The 23097-nt window shown below is 41.3% G+C and overlaps 1 protein-coding gene across 1 annotated transcript; it reads left to right on the top strand.

The window, feature by feature from the left end:
• Positions 1 to 51: 51 nt before the first annotated feature.
• Positions 52 to 21025, top strand: C5H3orf70 (chromosome 5 C3orf70 homolog). The gene is made up of 2 exons (XM_053389774.1): positions 52 to 388; positions 20038 to 21025. Exons 1-2 carry the CDS (start codon positions 181 to 183, stop codon positions 20592 to 20594), a joined length of 765 nt encoding a protein of 254 aa, XP_053245749.1. The 5' UTR covers positions 52 to 180; the 3' UTR covers positions 20595 to 21025.
• Positions 21026 to 23097: the final 2072 nt, after the last annotated feature.

Below are 23097 nucleotides of genomic sequence, written 5' to 3'. Positions count from 1 at the left end.
GGGTGGCTCCAGGCGCGGCCGGGCTAGCCCGTGGCGTCGTCCCTGCTGGCCAGAAGCGCCGCTCGCCGCCCCGCTGCGCCTTGTGTGCGCGCAGGCGGGAGTGACTCGGCGGAGGTGCGCGGCTCGGCGCGGGCTGCAGGTGGCGGCGGGGAAAGCGGCGGCAGAAGCAGCAGCAGCGCCATGAGCGGGACTGGGGCGGCGGCCAGCGCCGCTGCCGCTTCTCTGGCGGCGGGCAAGAGCGAGAAACTGGACGAGGCGCAAGCGCTGGCCCGCAGTTGCGCCGGGAGACCCGACTTCCAGCCTTGCGACGGGCTGTCGATGTGCACCACGCACAGCCACGGACGCTGTTTCCGCCTGCACTGGTGCTGCCACCTGGGCTGGTGCCACTGTGAGTATTTTGGGGGGACGAGGAGGAATGGCGCGGGATGGGCGGGCCGCCCGGGCGAGCAGCTCGCCTTGGCCCCTCGCCGGACTTCCAGAGGCTTCCTTCCTTCCTTCCTGCAAGCGCAGGGAGCCCCCTGACTGAACGCTGCAGAGATTCCTGTCGAGGCGGGGAGTGGCGCGCCGTTTGGGTGGTGGTTTGCTAGCTGCAAGGGAGGAAGAGCAAGCGAGCATCCCCGAGCCCCGGGGGGGGGGCGGTGAGAGAAGCACACCCTATTTGCCCCCCTGGGATTCGGATCCTGAGGGGGCAGGCAAGCTCTTGCCCGCCTTCCTTCCCTTCGCCTCGGTGGCTCTGTGGTACCCGGAGGGCAGGATTTGACGGCGAGATCGATAGTGGCTGATCGCATGGCACCCGGAACACGATGGATTTCTCCATCCTCCCAGCCTGCATGTATCTGATAAGGCAAGAAAGGGATGGGATGGGCTCGCTGTGAAGCTGTGTTAGTGGCAGTAATGGGTAAAAGGTGGAAGGGAAAGAGAGGGGTGCGCCTGCCCTTCTTCTCTGTTGGCAGAACAGAACCACACTCCCCTCTCTCCCCGCTCCACGTATCTTTTTTTGTTTAAGGGAGGCTGAGAAGCAGCAAACCTCCCATATAATCCTAGCCTCTGTCGCTACAAGAAGGCGCTCCCTCTTCTATCTCTGATAACCGCTGGAGTTGTAGATGCCTTGTATATGAACACAGATGTTCAGGCAGGAAATGGAGCCAACATTCCGTGGGATGGGCTGCACTATTTGTAGGCTTTCCTTACTGGATATTGTACACTAAGAGTGGCTCTCATAATGCGTACAAAGTCTAAGTTATATCAACGTATGAACACTAGTGGTTGAAGCAAGGCGTTTAGTTTGGCTGTCATTTTTATTGTATTTGTTAGTTGGTTTTCTTACAAAGTGAGGCTGAGTGACTTAATGCTAAAATCAGTTAAGAACCAAAAAAACAACCCCAAACCCTAAAAAGACAGTAGTACAAATAAAAGGCTAAAAAACACAGCTGAACAAAAAGGCAGGACTACAGGTCCTGTCCTAACCAAAGAGGCCATGCTACCACCCTTCAAATCAAGAGCCAAAAACCTCGGTAAATAAGAGAAAATTCTTTGCCTGGTGCCTAAACCTGGATAAAGATAGCACTAGGCGTGCCTCCCTGGGGAGCAATCAGAAATGCCCATCAGAAATACCTTCTTTTGTGGGCTTGCTGTCTCAGGCTTGCTGATTCATAGTGGTTTTAAAAATTGGTGGTTTCTGTTATTTATTCTCTTATAGTATGGAGCTGCATTTAATAGAGCCTGTAATCTTATTGCTATCTCGTTTCCAAGCTATTAAAGGATCTTCCCTGGCAACCTGAAATTTAATCTATGCCCAAAGAATGCTTCTAAAATGTACTAAAGAATGGTTTAGTTCAAATGTATTCATTCTCAATTAAGGTTTTGGTTTTTGGCTTTAGTCACACACAACCCTCCCTTGTCCAAGCTAGAAACACCTTATTGAATGATATGAGGTGACCCAGAGTGAAGGGCAGGCCATGCAGAAGAAAATAGATGATAAACGATTTGCTCTTTCTTCCCATTTTTATTGGTATAGTTGTCATGAAACTCAGTGCCACACCATCTATCTGGAACAAGTCACACAGCAAAGCTCAGTTGCCTGATGTGGCCATTTCATTATCTACAGCCAGAAAACTGAGAGGTAGATGCATTGGACTTGTTACAACAGAGAAATTGCATTTCAGTTTTCTGCTTCAGCATCCTGTTGTTCCCATCCAAGTCTCTGTGGGGATTTCTCTCCACTCACAAAGCATCATGACTCATGTCCCAGTCCTTGTGACCTGAGGAAATTTATATATTAGGGTAGGATTCATTGTCATTTTCTGTTTTTAAACTATATCTCATTTGTAAATTTAGAGGATTGTTGTATCTCCTTTTGAAAACTGCTTGCTCCACAATAAATTGTCAAGCTATCAACTAATGGTGTGTACTTCTTGTCCAAATCTATATTTTCGCACGTTTTAATGGCCTCACCTTTCCCTTTCTTTGCTCTCATTGGGTTTTGCTTTCCACCCCTTCATTTTGGAGGCCCTAGTGATGCATCAACTTGCTAACAAATGGCAATAAAACTAAAATTCACTTGGGACTGTGGACATGGTTAGGATGAACTACAACTCCACACCCTGAGTTATATGGACACCACCATTCTTAAACCCACCTTACCCCTTTGTGCTATTTCAGCCTACAAAATTAGGCTGTTGCTGAGTAGAACAGTGCTCCACTAAATCTCTAATGATGTCATACACATTAGTGTTCACTAAATGCTCTCTAATAATGTTTTTGGTTTCCTGTTGGTAAAGCACACTGTTAAGCCTTTTTGAATCTGCTGCTTTAGTGCTTCTAATCAAGTGGATAAGTTGATTCTCCCACTTGCACATCACTACGATCACAGCCTGATCAGGTGCTTTCTCCGATATCAGGATTGACCAAGATTTTGTGAAAGCATTCAGTAGAAATACTCCCGTCTCTAACTGATCTTAAAGAGCTCTTAGCAATTTCCAAGGACTCTGTGCAGATAACCATTAAAACAATGCACTCCTTTCCATTTGCAGTGGAGGGAATCCAGCCAAAGTTATATCAGGATTGGACAGAATGGCACTCGGAGGGCCAAACTGAACATTATGTTAAATATATATTTGCATTTGTTTGAGTGTTGTGGGTTTTTTAAAAATACTGTATTTTTTCCGTGTATAAGACGGAATTCAGAAAATTCAGAAAATGGGGGGAGATTGTCCCCCATGTATAAGCCCTCCTTTTAACATTTTTTTAAGTAAACAAACCTAGTCTTATACACGGAAAAGTAGAGTAATAGCTCTAGGCCTCCTAATTTGGATTGTGACTATAGCCCTGGTGGAGGGGGCTTAACCCTTTTCCTCTGCTCCATGATCTTAAAGAAAATTCCCTCAAAGCTATTTGTCCCAGGAAGACATATCTGCAGCTGAAGGGTTTTGTCCCTGCAAGTCAGAAGGTAACAGCACTCATCCTAGACATGGAGAATTAATGAGTTGGTACTAGTTGCAGAGGGACGCGGGTGGCGCTGTGGGTTAAACCACAGAGCCTAGAACTTGCCGATCAGAAGGTCGGCGGTTCAAATCCCCGTGATGGGGTGAGCTCCTGTTGCTCGGTCCCTGTTCCTGCCAACCTAACAATTCAAAAGCACGTCAAAGTGCAAGTAGATAAATAGGTACCGCTCCGGCGGGAAGGTAAATGGCGTTTCCATGTGCTGCTCTGGTTCGCCAGAAGCGGCTTAGTCATGCTGGCCACATGACCCAGAAGCTGTATGCCAGCTCCCTCGGCCAATAAAGCGAGATGAGTGCCACAACCCCAGAGTCGATCATGACTGGACCTAATGCATCTCCAGGTAGGGCCAGGAAAGGCACCTATCTGCAACCCTCAGGAGCCTTTTTCAGTGAAAGTGAAACACAGGTAGGGCCCCTCTGTCTGGCCTTCTGAACTCCCTGTGCTACACCTCTCACTGGTTCTCCAAACTCCAAAGGTCCTTGACCTCAGTCAATGCCTCTTGCTTCTCTGGATGGAGGATGGAGGATGTGAGTAAATATTACATGAGTTGCTTCACTCACTTTTGCCTCTGGTTTTGCCCACCACTGGCATGCAGCCCTCCAAAGGTTGCCCAAAAAGGAATGTGAGCCTAGGGCTGAAAAAGATTCCCCATCCATGGTGTAGGTAGTGCTGAACTGGATGGCGCAGTGGTCTTTTAGAAGGCAGCTTCCTTGGTTCCAAATGGACCACCTCTCATTTCTAGGACTTGCCCCATTTATTAGTGCTAAACCAATGATTTCTTTGTTGACATACTCGTGAGTCTGCTGAGATTTTTTGCTAGTGGAGAAACAGGGCTGGAAAGGAAGTGGGAAGCAAAGTTCTTAGGGAGAAAATTGAGTCATTATTGAGGACATAAATATCATAGGAATACATAAGATCACAAAGGCTTGGCTAGACAAATTATATTTTGTGTTTTTATATTGTAAACCACCCTTCAATCCTCAGATGAAGGGCAGCACAGAAAAGTATAAAATCAAATAAATACAAAATTAGGCAGCTGAACGTCCTTATCTAGGGGTATTGGTGGTCCCGCTGCTCATCAAGGATTCAGTCCCCACCTTTGGAGTTCCAGAATGTGGTGGCATGTTTATTTTCAGTCTTTGTTGAAGGAGCAGAATTGTGACACAGCAGTGAGCACAGAGCAACAAGAGGGGGCATGAGTTCAGTGGCCTGCAGAGTTCACCCCACACAATTCTTCCTGAACCTACTCGTTTAGCTGATTAGTCCCTAAGTGAAAATTGGCAGTTTGTGATTACAGTATTTAATGAAAAGTTCCACCAGTAGTAGCTGTCGTTTTCCGTCTTTCTCTACTTTGATGCCAGCATTTTTTTAAGGTAATTTAAGGTCCGCCCTGGATTTCTTCTTTTTTACCTCCAGGAAAACCAGTGCAAACAATTATAAACTCCTTATTAATTTAGCACAGGCTCTGTATTTGTTTCCCCTTGGGAATATTGCATATTTAAATATATTATTACCTAAGAAATGGCTTGTAATTTCGAGATGTGGGAAATGGGTAATCAGTACATATATCTACACTACTAATGTATTAAAATTAATTGGCAGTTTTACTTTCTCAGATTGATGTATGAGCAGATTTTGGAAAACAAAAGCAATTTTCAGTATACAACATGAGCAGCCATTTTGCCATTATTATTTATGGCAAAGTTATAAATATCAGTTTTTGTAGCTTCAACAGACCACAATATTGGGGTCTCATTATATTGTTTTCCTATATATTTAATGGCAAGCAGTATCAGGCCTTTCCATTCTAATCTATGTATATACAACCTTGGCAAATAACCCATATTGCCTACCCCTAGTTATGTGAGCAAGGAGATACTGAGCATAGCTAATTACAATTGTTCTTCTTGGTTTTTTTTTAAAAAAGTGACTGTTGCCTTGGGAGCAATTTTATATTATTGCAGAGCCTCTCAATTTTATTTTTGTGTGCTTGGGAACAGTAAATGGTAGCTATGACCAAGCTGGAACATACTTATCTTTTCAATGGGCAATGGAAAGAGACTTCATAGGTGGACCTAGGGCTCATCCACACTCCACTTGTCCCATGCCCAGAAAGCATAGGGCCAAGCAGTCTTTCGTTTGCCCTGACGCTTTTCTTTGGAAAAACCCACTCTTTACTATTGAATCAGAGCAAACGTCCATCCATGGAAAACCCAACTGATGTTTGCTCCGATTCAGCCATGAAGAGTGGGTTTTCCCAAGGGGAAAATGACAGGACAAGCAAAAGTATGGAGAGTTTCCTAGAGTGAGTAACCTATGAGGCTGGGAAGAGTAACTTTTTGGGGGATGTGAATTAACTTCACAGCCATGGATTTATTGCTTGAGTCATTAGAATATATATAATGGAAGGTCCACAATATGAGATGGAATGGCATATGAATTAGCCCTAAACATTTTATTTTCCCTACAGTATCTCTAGTGGCATACTGGCTTATCTGTAAGGAGGTTTTCCTCCCTTTGGTGCACGTAACTGAAGGAAACCCCCAGATCCATTTTGACACCTTGGTTCTTTTGGGGGTTTAGCCTCACTACCTATTTATAGCATATTTTTGTTCCCTAAAATCCAAGGCAGCAAATCTTGTGGCATTTTAGATTGGGTCCAGATGTTTGAGATTTTAGTCTTGAAAACATTATGATTCTCTAGATAATGTACACTTCTGCATTATTATGAGGGGCACATCAAATTTTCTCAGTGCCACATATGCCTTCTAAGAGCATAGCATTATGTAATATGGTGTGAATTTTAGTAGCAGTGACATTGACTTCCATAGCTTCCTCCTCTTTATGCTTACTTAAATAACAGACAATTGGAAAAATACAAGTCTGTTAAAATTTTTTTTTGTATTTTTCTTCATTTTATTCCTCTTTCTATCCCTTGGGCTCAGAGCATCTTATGGTATTTTTTTCTTAATCTTAGTAGCTGTGTCCCTAAGGCATCTAAGAAAATCAAACAATTTGGTGATAAACGATACCAACTGAAATAAAAATGACATTGTACATAGATATCATACCATATTACCAAACCATTACAACCAATTTATCACAGACATTCTTAGTATGTGAACATAGTTGTTAGTGGCAGGCAAACTGAATGTGATAGCTATCATGTGTTCACTATCATTTCCACTGGTTGTGTGAATTGGCCCTGAGAAGATCTGTTCCACAGCTGACATCTGTTTCTTTTATCTCTATGATGAAGAGAAGGGAGGCCTGGATTGCTCAAGTGGCAGGCATGAACAGATGTGGAACAATATCAAGGATTAAAATCAAACCTTCACATAGAAGGATTAATTTTGCACAGTGCATTGATTTTTGCTTCAGAACTCTGTAATAGTTTTTTTCAATTAAGCTCTCCTTTTTTTTTTGTAAATGCAAAACAGCAGGATGCATCACACACATTATACATCTCCTGAAATAGCTTTTTGAAATATTATCTGATATTGACCTCCTGGTGCTAGATGACCTTGGGAAAGTCAGCTAAAGAGTAGACTTCTAATTCTGAACATATGACTGAACTCTAATTTTTTTAAAAAAAGAACCCCCTTTTATTTTTGCGAGGAAAATGGAATGGCCAAGTGAAATCCAGTCATTATAGACATTTGCCATTTTTATCAGACCATAGCTCATCATTCTCTTTACGTTTCACAGGCATCAGATAGTAATAATTTTCTACCAGTGGTACATTAGTTGATAAGGGATATTTTGAGGACCGATGAAGGAGTAGCTATGATTACAGAAGGTGTTCTGCATGTGCAACATTGTCTGAGTTGATAATTTTCTTGAGAGTTTATGGGCTTTGTCAGAGTTCATGGTTTTCAAGGCTAGCAGGGACCACTCTGACCACATAGCCCAGCCCAGAGAGCATCACAGAGTAATTTATTCACTTGAGGATGTTTATTACTACTAGCCAGCCTGACTCACTTGTAGATGAATTATAGTGATGCTTCATTCAGGCTTCAGTATAATATGCCACCTGCACTTCTTCTTAATCTTTTCCGGTAGTTAATTATCCACACTGTTCAAAAAGTGGCATTTTATTTCTATCTTGATTTTTAAAAAATATGATTTCACATTCCGCTCCTTGAATGTATCTTTAAATTTTCTGTTTGATATGTTGAAAGAGCCCTCTACAATCAAATAGCATCTCCTGGGACTGGTGTTTAAAGTTTTGTAATCAAGTTGCTTCTTCTCTTGTGATTAATCTGAACAGATTGAGGTCATATTCAACCCTGTTAAAATTGTTAGCAGAATCAATCACAAAATGGGAGTTGATAACTTTATTGTAGAATATGAAAAGAGGGGTGGGAACTGTGAATTAGCAGAAATATATGGATTTTCCACTCGAGAGAGAATCGCACATCATCAAAATCTTAATTCAAGACAAGTTTACATGCCTTTGTGTGGATAAGGATGCTCTCAAGAATTTTTTGGTGTATTTGTTTACACATGTTTCTCAAAATTGGACCAAAGTGCAAGTTCTTGTATTACAAATTGCAGGGGCGCTACTGTCATTGAAAAATGTAACCAGGAAATATGACCTTGCTCTAACCCTCCTTTAAACTCTCAGAATTGGTTTTGAAGTCTTGGCTTTGGGGGAAGCATTTTCTACTTTGGGCTAATAGAGTAGAAAGGAAGCCTTGGGTTTAATTGCAGTAACATGGCTTGATATTAAATACCACAAAGAACTTCTGAACTATAAGAGAGGCTGAACAACGGAGCAAGCATTTTGTGGTTATGGAGTCTTCATACTTGGAGGTTTCCAAGGAAGGTTCATCTAGCATGCTTTATATTACATAGAATATTGTGGCTTGGGGAAGGGATTCTTGACTGGATGACCTTCTATACCCCCAATAATTTGTAACTGTTTCATGACTTCCTATTCTTCCTGTAACTAACTAACTTGAATCTCATTTGCATTCATTATTGGCAAATAATGAATATGGGGGTTGAAGACCTCAGAAAGGAGGCAGCATAAATTGTGACAATATGTAATGAATTGGAATTTACATGACATGGATGCCTCTTTGGATCCAAAGGGGGAGGGGATAACAATGAAAATGGCAATGGGTTCAACATAGACAAAATGATTGCCTACCACAGGATTTTGGGATAGCCACTGGCATCATGGGCTTTGAAAAAAGGACTCTGCAAATTCATGCAGGATAAGTCCATCACACTGTAATGAAATCTCCCGTGTTCAAAGGCAATTGACTTCACGTTGCTAGAGGCAAACTTCAGGAGCATATTATCGCCTTCATGTGTAGGGTACATATGTATGATGGCCGGTAACAATTGATAAAAGAATGTTGGATTAAGTGGACCTTAATCTGACCCAGCAAGTGAGTTCCTTTAACATGTGTGCCTTACTGAGGGTCTGGAAGTTCCCAGGTCTACTTTTTCAAGCATTTTTTTGCTATACAATATTGACTAGACTGTTGTATATGATAGGAAGCCATATATCTTGTCATTATGCATATGAAAGCTCCATCTTATGAGGAGAATCCTATCCTCACAAGATTTGTGCACATAACATGGAAACATAAATGGTGAAAATGCATGATGCCTCAGTTAAAATAATGGCTAAGTATGTAAAATTTGGCTATGTGTATGTTTAGAACATGAACTTGTGGTTCACCCTCGGGCTAAATATTATAGTTATCTCAACTCTTGGAAATGAGCTGGAGACTTTTAGTTTGTTGAGTGACTGCTCATATTACAAATTCCAGGAAGCCTTAGAGGCCCATAAATCATCTGTTTACCTGTGTTTACACCTTGCTGCCAATTTAAAGCTTCATTTATAATCCATAAAAGGTAAATGGATCCTGGAAATAGGCAATACAATACACAAACAAAAATAGTCCAGTGCATCATTACACTTCAGTTTGACTAACTCAACAGATGATTAGATTAAGCATGTATTGAGCACCTATAATTAGGAAAGTTTGGAGTTATATTTCATGGCAAAAGCTGGTAGTATTGGCCAGTTGTGAGTTTTGTTAATACATGTGTTAAGGACCTCTTCGCTTTTTTCATTTGGCAGATCAGCAGTTACAAGCTCTTCTATTTTATTTTGGAAAAGACCCAGATAATCTTTTCATCACCAAAGTACTACAAAACATGGCCAGTTCCCTAGGCATTATTGAAATGCTGCCATTGCTAAGGGCACTTGTTGCAAAACGGTTTACACATTTAGCCTGTAAATCTAAATGCACCCTGCTAATTGAGAGATAAGTTGTGGAAATGTTGGAGCTAGCTCTTGAAGGAAGGGTAGCATAGAGACAAGCCTCAAACCTGTGCAAGTAATATGGGCAGAATTATGGCTTATTGAGATAGTGACACTTTAAATTGAAGATCTAGTTTAAAATGCTGTCTCCCAAATATCCCCATCCTTTTTTCTTCTTCTTCTACCTTACACCTTTTACTTAATCTTCAATCTGTTCTGGTTTTTCTTATGTTGTGAACAATGTACCTTTTATTTTCATAAGTGTTAATGTAGCCTCATGCATGTGATTCTGTTGGGTAGGGAGCTTAATTGTCCCAAGTTTTGTCTTGTGTCTTTTCTTAGCTCAACAGTGGAGTCTTCTCTGTAAGCTTTTCCCAAATTGGAGTGTAACTTTTATTACTTTGTAGCTGTTTTCATTATTAAGTATCCTTTTTGAAAAACATGAACCTCCAAGTTAATAAAGGTGGTGATTTAGGGGGGGGGACAGAAGCTGAAAGCGCTTTTCATATGTGAGCAACATTACAGAGGTTCAAAGGTAAACTGGAATGCTGGGATCAATAGAAGCAGAAAAAAGAATGCTTAAGCAAATCCTCTGTTTATTTCACGGTTAGATACCTTCAAATTAGCAACAGAATTTGATGCTGTGAGGCAGGGATGCATACAGACTGCTCAATTAGTAAAGAACTCTTTTTGAGCTCAACCTATTGACTTGTTTCTAACATGTTTTGCTGGGATTTTTAAAAAATGTAAATAAACTAATATTTTGATGAGTTTAACAACCAGCATTGCAAGGGGTTGGTCTAGATTACCCTTTCAACTCTTTAATCCTATTATTCAATTAAGACATTCCTCTCTTTAAAATCAGTGATGTGATTGGAGAGGATTGGTGTTTGGCTTTAGGATAGCATAGACAGAGAGTTGTGCCCAAGTTGTATTAAGTGTAGATCCATTGAAATTAATGGAACTAAATTAAGACATTTCCATTACTGTCAGTGAGTCTGCTCTAAGTAGGACCAACATTAGATACAATGCATAAGTTACAGATAGATTCTTACCTATCTTCATGCACGTATTTGAGCTGTCACGCAATTTTTAAAAATCTGAGGCTACAATCCTATACTGTATATAAATGGAATTAAGTCTCACTGAGTTCACTGGGGCTTAATTCTGAGTAGACAAGTATATGATTGCATTGGCTGTTAATTGTATCAGTCTCCATAGGTTAAATCTACTCCATCTTATAAGAGGGGATTCTTTCTTTTGGATGGTGTTTGCATATGACCTTCTTAAAGTATGTGTGTTGGCAGGGGGAACCAGAATCCCCAAGCTTAATATCTGCCATGATGGAAGGAAAAAGTTTCTCACTTAATATCTTCTCATTGCTTTAATTCCTAGGGGAGTTTTTATGCCTCCTGCCCCAGTAGGTACAAAACAATAGTATCCTGTCCTCTCATGTTTAATCTGGTGTTAGAAAAAGCATAGATAAGAATACAAAATCCAAAGTATGTGTTGAATCTTATATAAAAAAAGGAACAAGCTGTTACGCTTCTACTGGTTACAGACAAAAAATATATATCCTCCAATAACTGTCTAAAGAAAACTGGTAGAGATCTGTTTACAACAATGAGGTAGCAATGTAATTGCACATTAGTGGAAATGATTGATTAGGTTGATTATACCATGTGAGCAAATGTTCTTTTTGCTGCAAAAAGACCTGTCATGTCTGCGACAAATGAGAGCTATGAAAGTCATCTTCTACTTCTGGGAAGAAACAAAAGCATTGTATGGAGGAGCTCTTGATCCAAATATGGAAAACAAGTCTCTACCCTGATTTCCCAGAATGATATGTTGCTATCAAGTATGTTGCTCTTGTGAGGGCCAGGTCTTCTACTTCTTCCTTAGTATACAGTTTTGCAAATGCAGATACTGATTTACTGCTCACAGTTCTCCTCCTTTGTGCCTTTGTGTATGTTAACTTCTTACAAGCACTGTAGATGGGTCTGGCCCACAAGAGCAACCATAAAATTGGTATCTTTTAAAGTGCCACAAGGCTTCTAGTTTTCACCACCCCTGAGCTTTCTGGAATCTGAAAGGTTAAGCCTCTCCCTTGAGCCATGAAATAATTGGTAGAGCAGCTGACCAGCAAAGGCTTGGGTGCTATAGGTTTTCTGCAATGTGATGTTACGTGTTGCTTTCATTACAGAGCAGCTACTCCCAATTTTCTGGCACTTTAGTATGAGCTCTCACACAATGCATGTACTTACTTGCGATTGGGCCACAGTGGTGATATTGAATTACCTGCTCCTAATGGAAAAAGGGCAAATCCATTTCCCCCAAAGAAAGCGCAGCTCTGCTGATGGTGTTTGTGATGGAACAAAGCACTTTATTTCTTTCCTTAGAAATAAATGCATTCTTCTAATATAGCCATTAATGCTTACGGTTCCTTCTAAGCATCAGACAGTGTTTGAGTTTTCACCTGGTCAGAGTTAATTACCTTGGCTGCTTTTAAAAGCCTAAGCACAATTCATTTTTTTATGTCAAATTACATAAGGCTTGTGGGAGTCAGGTGTGCTTTGAACAAAATAAGAGTTTTCTGTATGCCTTTTTCAAATAACATTCATTTACAGATTATTCCACAAAGATTTGTTTCCTTTTATTATACTCAAGTACTAATAATCAAGTGACGTTGGTGGGATTCATAAGCAAACTGAGTTTATAGAGGTGATATTTCCATAGCTTCACAGGATGCTGCCTTATGTCAGCTGTTTCAAGAGTACTGGACCAGTGTGTTCTCAGTGTCATTGTGCACAACCACAAGATATCATTAATGAAATCATTCTTATGCATTTAGCTCTGTCACATTTTTGAACATAGTCACGTTTATTTAGGTGGATGGATTGAGCTCCAAAAGGGCTGGCACATAGGGGTCGTAGACCGTAAATCCACCACCAAACTGAGATTCTTTTCTGCATTGTATTAGTTAAGCCTTTTCTTTGGAACATGCTCAAGCCTGTCTAGAGCTACTTGTACAGGACAAATGACTTTGTGAATAATCTTCTGTTAAAAGCTAAGAATTGTTTCTGTGGCTTAATTTGAGTCAGTCTTGCATCCTGGGACATTTTTACAATTCACGGGCATGTTAAGTTTAATAAAGGAGAGTAAATTGCAGCAGCTTACATTTCCCTTGCCACTGAGTAGCTGCAACAAGTCTCAACGCACCTGGAATTAGGAGACAGAGTTTCCAGGTCAAAGGATGCATTTTTTATATATATATAAATGTGAGCCTTCGTACGTCTGCTTTCAGAAATCGAACACTTGCATTTCCTGTCATTCTTGAAATTCCTACTAGCATGCTTACTTTCATAGGCATACATTTGGGGAAGTAGGTTATAATTATATACTATAGTATGTGATCTGTCTTGGACCCCTGCCATTTTCTGTGCATTTACTAGTAGAACATATGCCTTCTGAATAAGCATAGTGATATAAGGGGCCGCTGACAAAGCTGCAGTATTTCTTGCTCATGAAACCTTTGAGAGTTTCAAAGATGCTGTGTATCTGATTGTTTCTGAGTACTAAGCGAGCCTGACCTTGGATGCTGCCAGGATAGGAGACCACCTGGGGACCACATGCAAGTCATTCCGAGGCCCTTGGAAGAAGAGCATGGCAAATACAGTAGGCAAAAAATCTGCAGAGGCAAAGATTAACTCTTGGCTTCAAATACTGTGAAAAGCTACCCGCACAAGTATCAGGCTACTTTGCTTTTTTCGCTTAAAATATTTCTATGATGTGCTGAACCATTTTCTCAGGACAGTTTAAGACTGAGATAAAAAACAGATGAAAAATAAATAGATCAATAAAACACATACATACCTAAAGCCCAGATAACAGGAACTGATAGAAGGAGCTGGGAAAGTAAGAGTGGCTTTACTTGGTGTCAGCATGACATCAAGCTAGGCATCGAGTGAGGCTCTCTGGGGTGCTGAGAGAGCTGAGGTGCCACTACGGAAAAGACCCTTTCTCCAGTAGTCACCTGTCACACATAACCTGGCAGGAGCGCCCAGAGAAAACGGCATCAGACGGTTATTGAGATCTAGGTAGATGACCCTCCAGGTACTCTGGTTCCATGCCATGCAGGACTTTCAGGGTCAAAAAAAGAGCACATTGACTTGGGCCTGGAAATAGACCGGAAACCATTGAAGCCAGGAAAGCGCCAGCATGCTATGTTCATGCTCTCCAATTCCAGTTAGCAGTCTTGCTGTGTTCTGATTTAACTGAAGTTTCACATTGGGAGTATTGCAGTGTATTGTGCATGGGTCTGCCTTTGAAGACAAATGGGAGGATATCAGGACATGAAAAACTGAAGCTTGGTTGTCCCTGTCCAGATAGAGTCATAGTTAGTACACCAATAGAAACTGGAAAAAGGTGCTACGGAGGCAACCTGCACTTCTAGGGACATAAGATGAACCAATTTTGTATATAATACTTTAGGAGGAGTGCAACTCCCTCCAGAATGGACAGAACGCTGCTCACCTAGACAGATAAGCCAGTACTAGCCATATCCTCAAACCTCCACTGACATGTAGCTTAACTGTTACATGTAAACATAAAACAGCATGGAGGATAGAATAGCACCCTGTGGAGACCCCCCAAACACAAGTGCCAAGCAGTCTAGCAGTCTTTCCCCAGCATCACCTAGAATTGTCTATCCAAGTAAGAGTAGAACTAGTACGCTACAACAGCAGCAAGAATACTCATTGCAAAGTATTGGAAGACACAAGATCTACCCACTTTGGAAGAATGGCAGACGAAGGTGATGGACTATATGGGATTGGCAGAAATGACTGGCAGAATCCGAGACCAGGGAGAAGATTGGAAGAAATTCAAAGACTATCTACAGAAATATTGTAAAATTAATGAATGTTAGAATGATGTTGGATAGAAATTAAGTGGTTTCCAGCTGTAATGCTTTAAGAGAATATGAAAAAAGGGTTATAAATAGGTAAAAATCCAATGGTAAGGATTTGCTGAACCAACAATTTGAAGTGGAATACAAAAAAGGGAGGTATGAGGAGGTCCGGGAAACAAGCTAAAGGAAAATAAGCAATGGAAAATCTGTGTGTTTTTAACTATTTTTATTTTGTATTTTTGTAATTTTTTTCATTTTTATTGTAATACTTTAAAAAATCTTAATAAATATCTTATTAAAAAAAAAGAGTAGAACTAGTTAGTCCCCCAGTCCCCAACTCATCCAGTCCTGGGGTATGAATACAGCAGCTCTGCACAGGGATAATTTCTATTTTGAGTCACCTTTGTGTGTCTTGGAAGGATGGGTATTATCAGCCTTCCACAGTTGGTGCGTTTGGAGGCACAGATGGGTTGGTTTCCTTGAGTAATGATTGTGAGCCAGCAAGAAAATCAAAAACATATCCCATATCTCCTGTCTGCAGTCTCTAATCAAAACATCTTGATCTATAGTGTTCTGCAACATAGCAGGAGCCAGTCATTATTTTGGAGTATTTTAAATTTAGCATTTCCTGTATTGCAGCCCTAAATCTATTATTTGGAAATAAGTCCCACAGCTTTCAATGACAGTTACTTCTCAGAAAGTTTGCTTAAAAGATATTAGGAAATAAAACATGAAACATACATTCTGTGCAACCCAGTTTACTTGGAAGAAATAACAGGTTACGTTTAACCCGCATGGCAAATACCTACATGTGAACAGAGTTGTCAGCAACTCAGTGTTTTACCTGCCTATTTGGTATCATTGCATTGGTTTCAATATTAGGTGTTTGATTTTGGGTTTTTAAAAATCCTGTATATTAATAGCAATCTCAGTTCTGCTTATGTAGGCAGCACAGCACTAGTCATGCACAAGAGGGAAGTAACAGCAGATGAGGGAGACTCCCAAGATCTGCTTGAGTACAAAAAAATATTTAGGAAATAAAACTTCAAGGGGGAATCCACACACCCAATAAGGACTGAGTATGCTTGTCCAACAGGAAAGTGCTTGTGGTCAAGGACTGAGACTTATCTCCTTTCTTGGCCATGAAACTCACTTGAAGAACTGTGTGTCAATCATTCTCACACAGGTATTGTTCTGAGGATATATTTATTTAGTTCGTAAAATTTATACACTGCTTGATTATTGTTAAAACAACTCTCAAAGTGGGAGGGAACCACACAGTCCTTAAAATAAAGTTGAATGGTGTATAAATAGAATATTAAATAAAAATAAAAAGTTGGAAAAGAACCTTGGTGTTTCTACTCTCTAGAGCTCACTTCAGTTTGTAGCGTATAGGTAGAATCCAGCATAGGTCTAGGATTCTCCTTGCACAGAGCACTTTCCCCCTCTCGTTTCACTGTACCCCCACATGGCATCTGGAGTAAATTTTGGAAATGCACAGGGGAGGCAAGGTGGGGAAAAGTCCCATTGCACAAGCAGAAGTCTTGTTGGTAGTTCATGCATTCATTCATTTCCTCCCAGGCCACATTGTAAAGCACAGATTTAGCGACTGTTTCTGTTTTGATAAGAGCATCTGATACTGACGGTTTCATGTTTCTTAAACATCTTATTAGATTTTTGATGCAAATAGTTTTCGGTCCACTTTCTCCCTCCTCTAAAATGTTGCTGAGTGTCTCAAGCAATTCAAGTAAGGTATATGATTCGCCTACATCATGCCTATGCAATGGTAGCGGCTTATCTGATGGGAAACAACATCTGAATAAGGATGAGCAAACACAACTTTCAAGTAGGATCTAGAAATAATCAAAAGCGAATAGATTGTTTTCTTGAATGTTCACTGGGTGTCCAGAATTATCATCTGAACTCCTGCCTGGAGTTCTGGGCTCTGCGTATACAGTGGCGTAGCGTGGGGGGTGCGGGGGGGGGGCCGGCCGCACAGGGTGCAACATCTGGGGGGGGCACGCTAATCTAGTGGAAGAGACTCAAGTGCTAAAATCCACGGGTTAGGGGGCGCAAATTACTTGCCTTGCCCCGGGTGCTGACAACCCACGCTACGCCACTGTGCATATATGGTGTAGATTGGAGACCTCAGACTCTGCTAAGAATTTCTCACCATGAATGAGGCCCTATGCACCCTCTTCACTTGTGTTCCTTACCAGTGGCTGAGAGGCCTCACTTACAAAGAGAAATCTGTATTACAGCCTGAGGCCTTCAGACCCTGCCGTTTAGTGCGTTCATTTCCTCAAAGTAGGGCCTAAAGGCCCAATCTGAACCAGCTGGCATTCATTTTCTATGATTTCCCAGCATCCCTGACTGAATTATGCATGTATGGAGGATTTCTGAGCCTCACGCCTACGTCCCTGAGGTAAGGGACTGGGAAGGCCTCAGCAGGTCTGCATTGGTAGTGCTGTAGCCTCACATCAGGGTCTAGAGGCAATAATAGGACTGCCCAGGAACATGATTTTTACTTCTACAGTTTGTATGCCATTTGATCACAGTAATCTCTACGTGGCATGCAATAGAAATAAAAATGCATTCGAACTATAAAATCAAAATTTGGTTTAAAAGCCAATTGAAATGTAAAAGGTCTTCAGTAGATGCCAGAAGTGCAACAGGGAGGGTGGCCTGTTTCATAAAATAAAAGGTAAAGGTACCCCTGCCCGTACGGGCCAGTCGTGACCGACTCTAGGGTTGCGCGCTCATCTCGCTCAAGAGGCCGTGAGCCGGCGTCGTCCGAAGACACTTCTGGGTCACGTGGCAAGCGTGACGAAGCTGCAACTGGCAAGCCAGCACCAGTGCTGCACATGGAAACGCCTTCCCGCTATAAAGCGGTACCTATTTATCTACTTGCACTTAGGGGTGCTTTCAAACTGCTAGGTGGGCAGGAGCTGGGACCGAACGACGGGAGCTCACCCCGCCGCGGGGATTTGAACCACCAACCTTACGATCAGCAAGTCCTAGGCACTGAGGTTTTACCCACAGTGCCACCCGTGTCCAGTTTCATAAAATAGGGTCCACAATACTGAACAAAAAATTTATGGGAGTAGGACTTGCTTTATTATCCTGATTAATTTAGCACTTGCTTTATTATCCTGATTAATTTTAGAATGGAGGTGGGCTCCAGGTTGCCTTGACTCTGGTCTGAAGTGAATTTGTTGCCGGCAGGAGGGGAGCAACTCCCATAATCTAGCTACACATTTTATTTTTGCAAAGCATGCGCTTATCTCAAGCTGAAGCTGAAGCTGAATTCCTGGATTCCATATGACCAAATGTCTGTCTTCTAGTTCCCCTCTACCCAAGAGCTCTGCAAGAAACATAATAGAGACACATGGGGATAACACTATTGTTGGAAAATGTTTGTAATCGTAGAATGGCCATTATTAGGATGCAGGGTCCACCCGCAACACTTGCCTCCAGATTCTGAAGCTCAAGTACTCCCTGTGGTGAAAGATAGGTTGGGGTTGTCAGGCATTTGCTTAATGTTTTTGCTCTACAATGTTTGTAGTGGTTAACGTGTGTAATTGACACAGATTAGCACTGAAAATAGATAATTGTCAATCATTTTGCATTGACTGGAATTAGGAGGATACATTAATGCATAACTACTGGTTTTCATAAGGTCTGTGCCTTGGGCTTACAAAATAAGAGCTTTGGTAGGATGGAGAAGATGGAAGATGTTAGCTGTGCTAGCAAGTGCATATATGGGAAAAGGAAGCAGATGCTAACGAAGGCATGGCTGCTTTGTTTGCCAACTTGTTTAGCTTCTAATTCATTACTGAGAACCTGGAGAGTCAGAGAAAGAAAAGCGCTGTCTCAAAATAGAGCCAATTAGTTGTGGGCCAGAACAGTAGAAAGTTTTCACTGAGTGTTTACCACAGTGGCATCTGAGCACAACAGTAGTCCTCCATGTTTATAACATTTCTGTCACACAGCTGCTCATGATGCATTTTAGAAGACATTTAAATTCTGTTCTTTTGGGTTTTTGAATTGGGCTCAGATTTCTCATTCACTGCAACAAAGCTCTGTCTTTTTGCTTTTTAAAATTCTATATGGCTTCCTTTAGCAGCGCTTTCAAGCTTCTTGTTCAATACAGCATAAGAGCCCATTTTACAGCCAGCATAATCCTATTTTCTTCTTATTTAGCTGAATTATCAGAGTGCCAGTGGCAGTCACAGCTTTGGAGTCCTTTCATATCCTGCTTTAAAACTTCTTCCGTTGCCAGCTGCAGCCACAATTGTGTCCAATACTACCAAAGGGGAAAATGCAACACCCTCCCAAAAGACATATTTGTGTAGTAGGGAAAACAAAATAAATGCATTGATGATTCTGGAAACTTCTTCTGATTGCTTTTCTGTAGAAGAATTATCCTAGAAAATGGCAATTATGGAAAGCTCGCTTTCAGTTGACTGTGAAGAAAAATAAGCCACAAATAAGAATGTGGAAAGAGCCCAGAGGGATTAAACCAAGGAACCATCTAGATCAGGGTTGTTTCCCACAGTGGCTATGCAGATCCCTCATGGAAACCTGTGTGACTTGCATTCAGAAAGTCCCATGCTCAATTTTTGGCTTTTTCAGGAAGGGCTGGGAAAGACCTCCAAGGGCTGCTGCCAGTTAGTGTGGCACAGAGCCTGCAATGGTTCCACCCTCCTCCCACTGGCCTAGCAGTGACATACGTTGTTCCTGTGCTAGACTGTGAGAAAAAAAACCCTTTCCCTCATCCAGCGAAGAAGGAAAGTCAGCTGCCACTGGGGGAACAGATTGCTCTGTTCCTGCTCTAGCAGCTCACTTCCCTTCTGCACTAGGCTGAGAAAAAGAAAAGCCTGCTCCCACACCCTAGCATAGAAGGAAAGTGGCTGGAAGGAAATGGTGTCAATATGGTGTGGGTGTGGAAGAGAGGAGAGAGAAAAGGGGGGTTGGGTAGAGAGGAGTGTTCCCACCCACCACCAGTATGCAGCCCCTAACCACCCCTCAATGGGAATGTAGCCCTTGACTTTTTAAAAAGGTACCCCACTCGTTTTGTAGACAATGCTACTATTTTAAATGCCTTTTTCCTGTACACTGCCTAGATATTAGTCTATTAATTACAGTATATAAATACTTTTATAAATACTCAACTAGGTGAACGTATTGGTACATCATATAAGGCAGCTTCCTATGTTCCTAGCCTTCTTGTTACGTTACTTCTCAGCAACTGATATTCAGGGCCTAATACCCATTTTGTTCCTGACCTAGTTCCTACACAGCAGAATGTGGCTTCTAATTCATCTTTTCATATCCTTCACAGGCAAATACGTCTATCAGCCTATGACTCCAGTAGAACAACTTCCAAGCACAGAAATACCTGTTCGGCCTCGGGGAACCACAAACACCATTCAGATATCTGTCTCGCTCACGGAACACTTTTTGAAGTTTGCACCTGTCTTCCAGCCACCGTTACCCCCAGATTCCCCACGGTTCTGCACAATCGCGGACCTCTTTATTGACAATTACCGTGTGAAATGCATCAATGGGAAGATGTGTTACGTGCAGAGGCAACCTCCTGCTCCCCCCAATAAAACGAAGCCTCAGGAGGTCACCACACGCAATGCCTTAATTTTGAGAGAGAATAATACACCAAAAATAGATCATTGCTCTTCCCCCTCCAGCTCTGAGGACTCTGGGATCAATGCTGTTGGGGCTCACTATATGGAGTCATGTGATGAGGACACAGAGGAAGGGGCGGAGCTAAGTTCAGAAGAAGATTATAGTCCAGACAGTAGCTGGGAACCGGATGAGTGTCCCCTCCTATCACCCTCACAATGCGAACTAGAAGTGATTGAGACCATAGAAACCACAGTGTGAAGTGCTGAGCTGGAAACTAGCTAGGCATACTTAAAACAATACCGGTTTTCTAGCATTTATACTAGCTTTTTTCTGACAGGTCCTTTTTTCCAATGCACTTGACAACCCACAGAGGAATGTAGTTAACAGTATTTAGTCACTTGTGAATTAGTTGTTTGATCCTAATCAAACCACTGAATTTTCAAGAGCCCTATTGTATATTTTTAAAGTTACAGATTTGACGTATTTTTTAGTTCTAGACTGTGCCTGATTTTGGTATGGTGCACTTAATTTGCAAAAATCAGGTCAAATTGTGAGCTGTTCCTATTAGTTCCAAATTACTCCTTCAGAGCAAGGAGGCAGCCTTTCATCAGCACACCAAATGTTTGGGTGAACAAAGCCCTTCTTTATTTAGTTTTTTTATTTTATGTAGGAGACCAAGACCCACAAGTTCTGCACCACAAGTTCTGCAGTCAGTGTACCCCCTTTTCAAATAACCTGCATGCACACCACCCTTTTGCAAGCTGCAGAGTAACTCAGGGGGTTCCCAGAATAAGCACAATATACCCTTATTAATCATAACCCTGTTGGAAAAGAATGATAACGATGCCTGAATTTAAAATCTTTTTAGGGTGAGTTGTTACACTGCCAATTGACCAACTTCATTTGGTCTTCAGTCTGACTTAAATTGATTCATGTGTTACCAACTGAGGCCAAATTGGATTGGGTTGCAAAGGTATGGCATAGATTGAAGAGCTTCTAACCTGAAATAGGTTCATGATGTCAAACTGTTTTTCTCTTTCCAAACCAGCCAGATGTTTTTGCCTGGGGTTTGAACACACCCATGGCAAAACTGATTATGTGAATCTGCCCTTGCCATCTGCTCATGGCAGACAGCTGTCACGAGCCCATTATTTAGAAAAGTCTGTCCAGCTGATCAGTGGTATACCAGCAGCTTCTGTAAAAATAAATAAATCACCCAACCCTTTCTGCTGTGCATATGTTCAATACATGTACACCTGAACTTAATTTCATAAGTCAAATAATTGTGCATGAATTGACATGGATGGTAGAAACCGGCTCAGTACTGTAATAGGGGTGTAAAGGTTTTGTTCGGCTTACTACTCTATTGATTTCTTCTTACTCTGAGCCAGTAATGGTTTAAGATTTAAGTTTAGTATTGGGTCCAAATTAATATCAGTTCGGAAAAGGGCAACTTTCCTGCTGGGTTGGACTATGGCTCCTCCCATGGTGATTAAGGCAGGAGAAAAAAAAACTTGTATGGATGAGGTTGGCTTAAATACCATTTCCATGCCTGTTAAGGTGTCCAGCTAAAATATACTAATTCCAGCTGCTGAAACACTTTGGTTTAATCAAAGTCTACTTGAAAAAGTCACAGCTAATTGGTCAAACTTTTTCTTCCTTTCACTGTGTCCTTCCAATTCACATTGAAAGTTCTCATGTAACATATAGAACAGTGTACAGTGAGTAAGACAGGTCTTTTAACCCCCTCATGTATTTGCGTCTCAGCTTTAGTTGTACAGAGGCAGGTTATCCTCTGGGGAGAGATGCTCTGTGAATCAGTTCAAGCATGGTGGCCCTTTGAGTCCTAAGGATTGGGGTGGGGGGAGTTTAGTTTTAGTCAGAAATAGATTACACTTCAGGGTCAAGTGCCGATGGATGTATCGCCAGACCTCCCCAAACAATATGCTGTGACCACATCGTTTTTCTGACATTGGTTAAATCACTTTCCGTAAGTCTTGGTGAGAATGAACATATAAATATGTACAGATATAGCTCTCAGTATTAGATTATTTTATGCTGTGTTGTTGAATGCTGCTCTTTAAACACTATCCTAACACATTACTAAGTTTTCTACACTCTGACATAGACACTTTTTAGAAAGCGTTTAGATTACAATGTGTATTATGAACAACTATATAAACTGATATTGTACTTTAAAATATAAAAATAACACCCTGAGAAGAAAAATGAAATATTTATTATGATGAATTATATTAAAATGCATTTCTTGGCAAAATGCTGAGGAACTCAATTCTGGGCATCACAACTGATAAAGCCTTTCTTAGCATTTCTGGAGATATAGGATATTCTGCTAATTTTTAAAGAAAAACATTCTGTTTTATAAATTTAGTAAATTCTAGTTCATAGAGTTTACTAAAAAAAAAGTATTATTTGGGGGTTATTAAAGTGTTTTCTCAGGTGCTGCACTGTTAAGCATACTTATGGCTTTTATAGCAGGAAGACAATGCATAAAACGAGATTGCATTACTCTAGCTAGGGGTTTGAAATGCATCGTATATACGTTTGCTGTTGGCTTTCTTATGCATGAAAGGAGTAAGGATCTCTGGCAATGGCAGATGGGGCTAGAAAAAAATGTGAATTACACTTGAGGGCAGAAACAGGGCAGCTTCTGAAAGTACACCTTAGTTTCTTTCATTACACTTAAGAATCATGAAACCTTCCTTGGCAGACTAGCAGCCACCAAACCAGGGCTAAGATT

Source organism: Podarcis raffonei, chromosome 5 (assembly GCF_027172205.1).
Source record: "Podarcis raffonei isolate rPodRaf1 chromosome 5, rPodRaf1.pri, whole genome shotgun sequence".
NCBI classification, from domain to species: Eukaryota; Metazoa; Chordata; class Lepidosauria; order Squamata; family Lacertidae; genus Podarcis; species Podarcis raffonei.
Note: the sequence above shows the minus strand (reverse complement) of the source record. Positions and strands in the feature narration are given on the sequence as shown.

Bases quoted from the DNA above. Each gene is read 5' to 3' on its own strand.
- C5H3orf70 (XM_053389774.1), top strand. From the start codon at position 181: ATGAGCGGGACTGGGGCGGCGGCCAGCGCCGCTGCCGCTTCTCTGGCG. The intron at 389-20,037 runs GTGAGTATTTTG...TATCCTTCACAG, and splicing joins CCACCTGGGCTGGTGCCACT to GCAAATACGTCTATCAGCCT.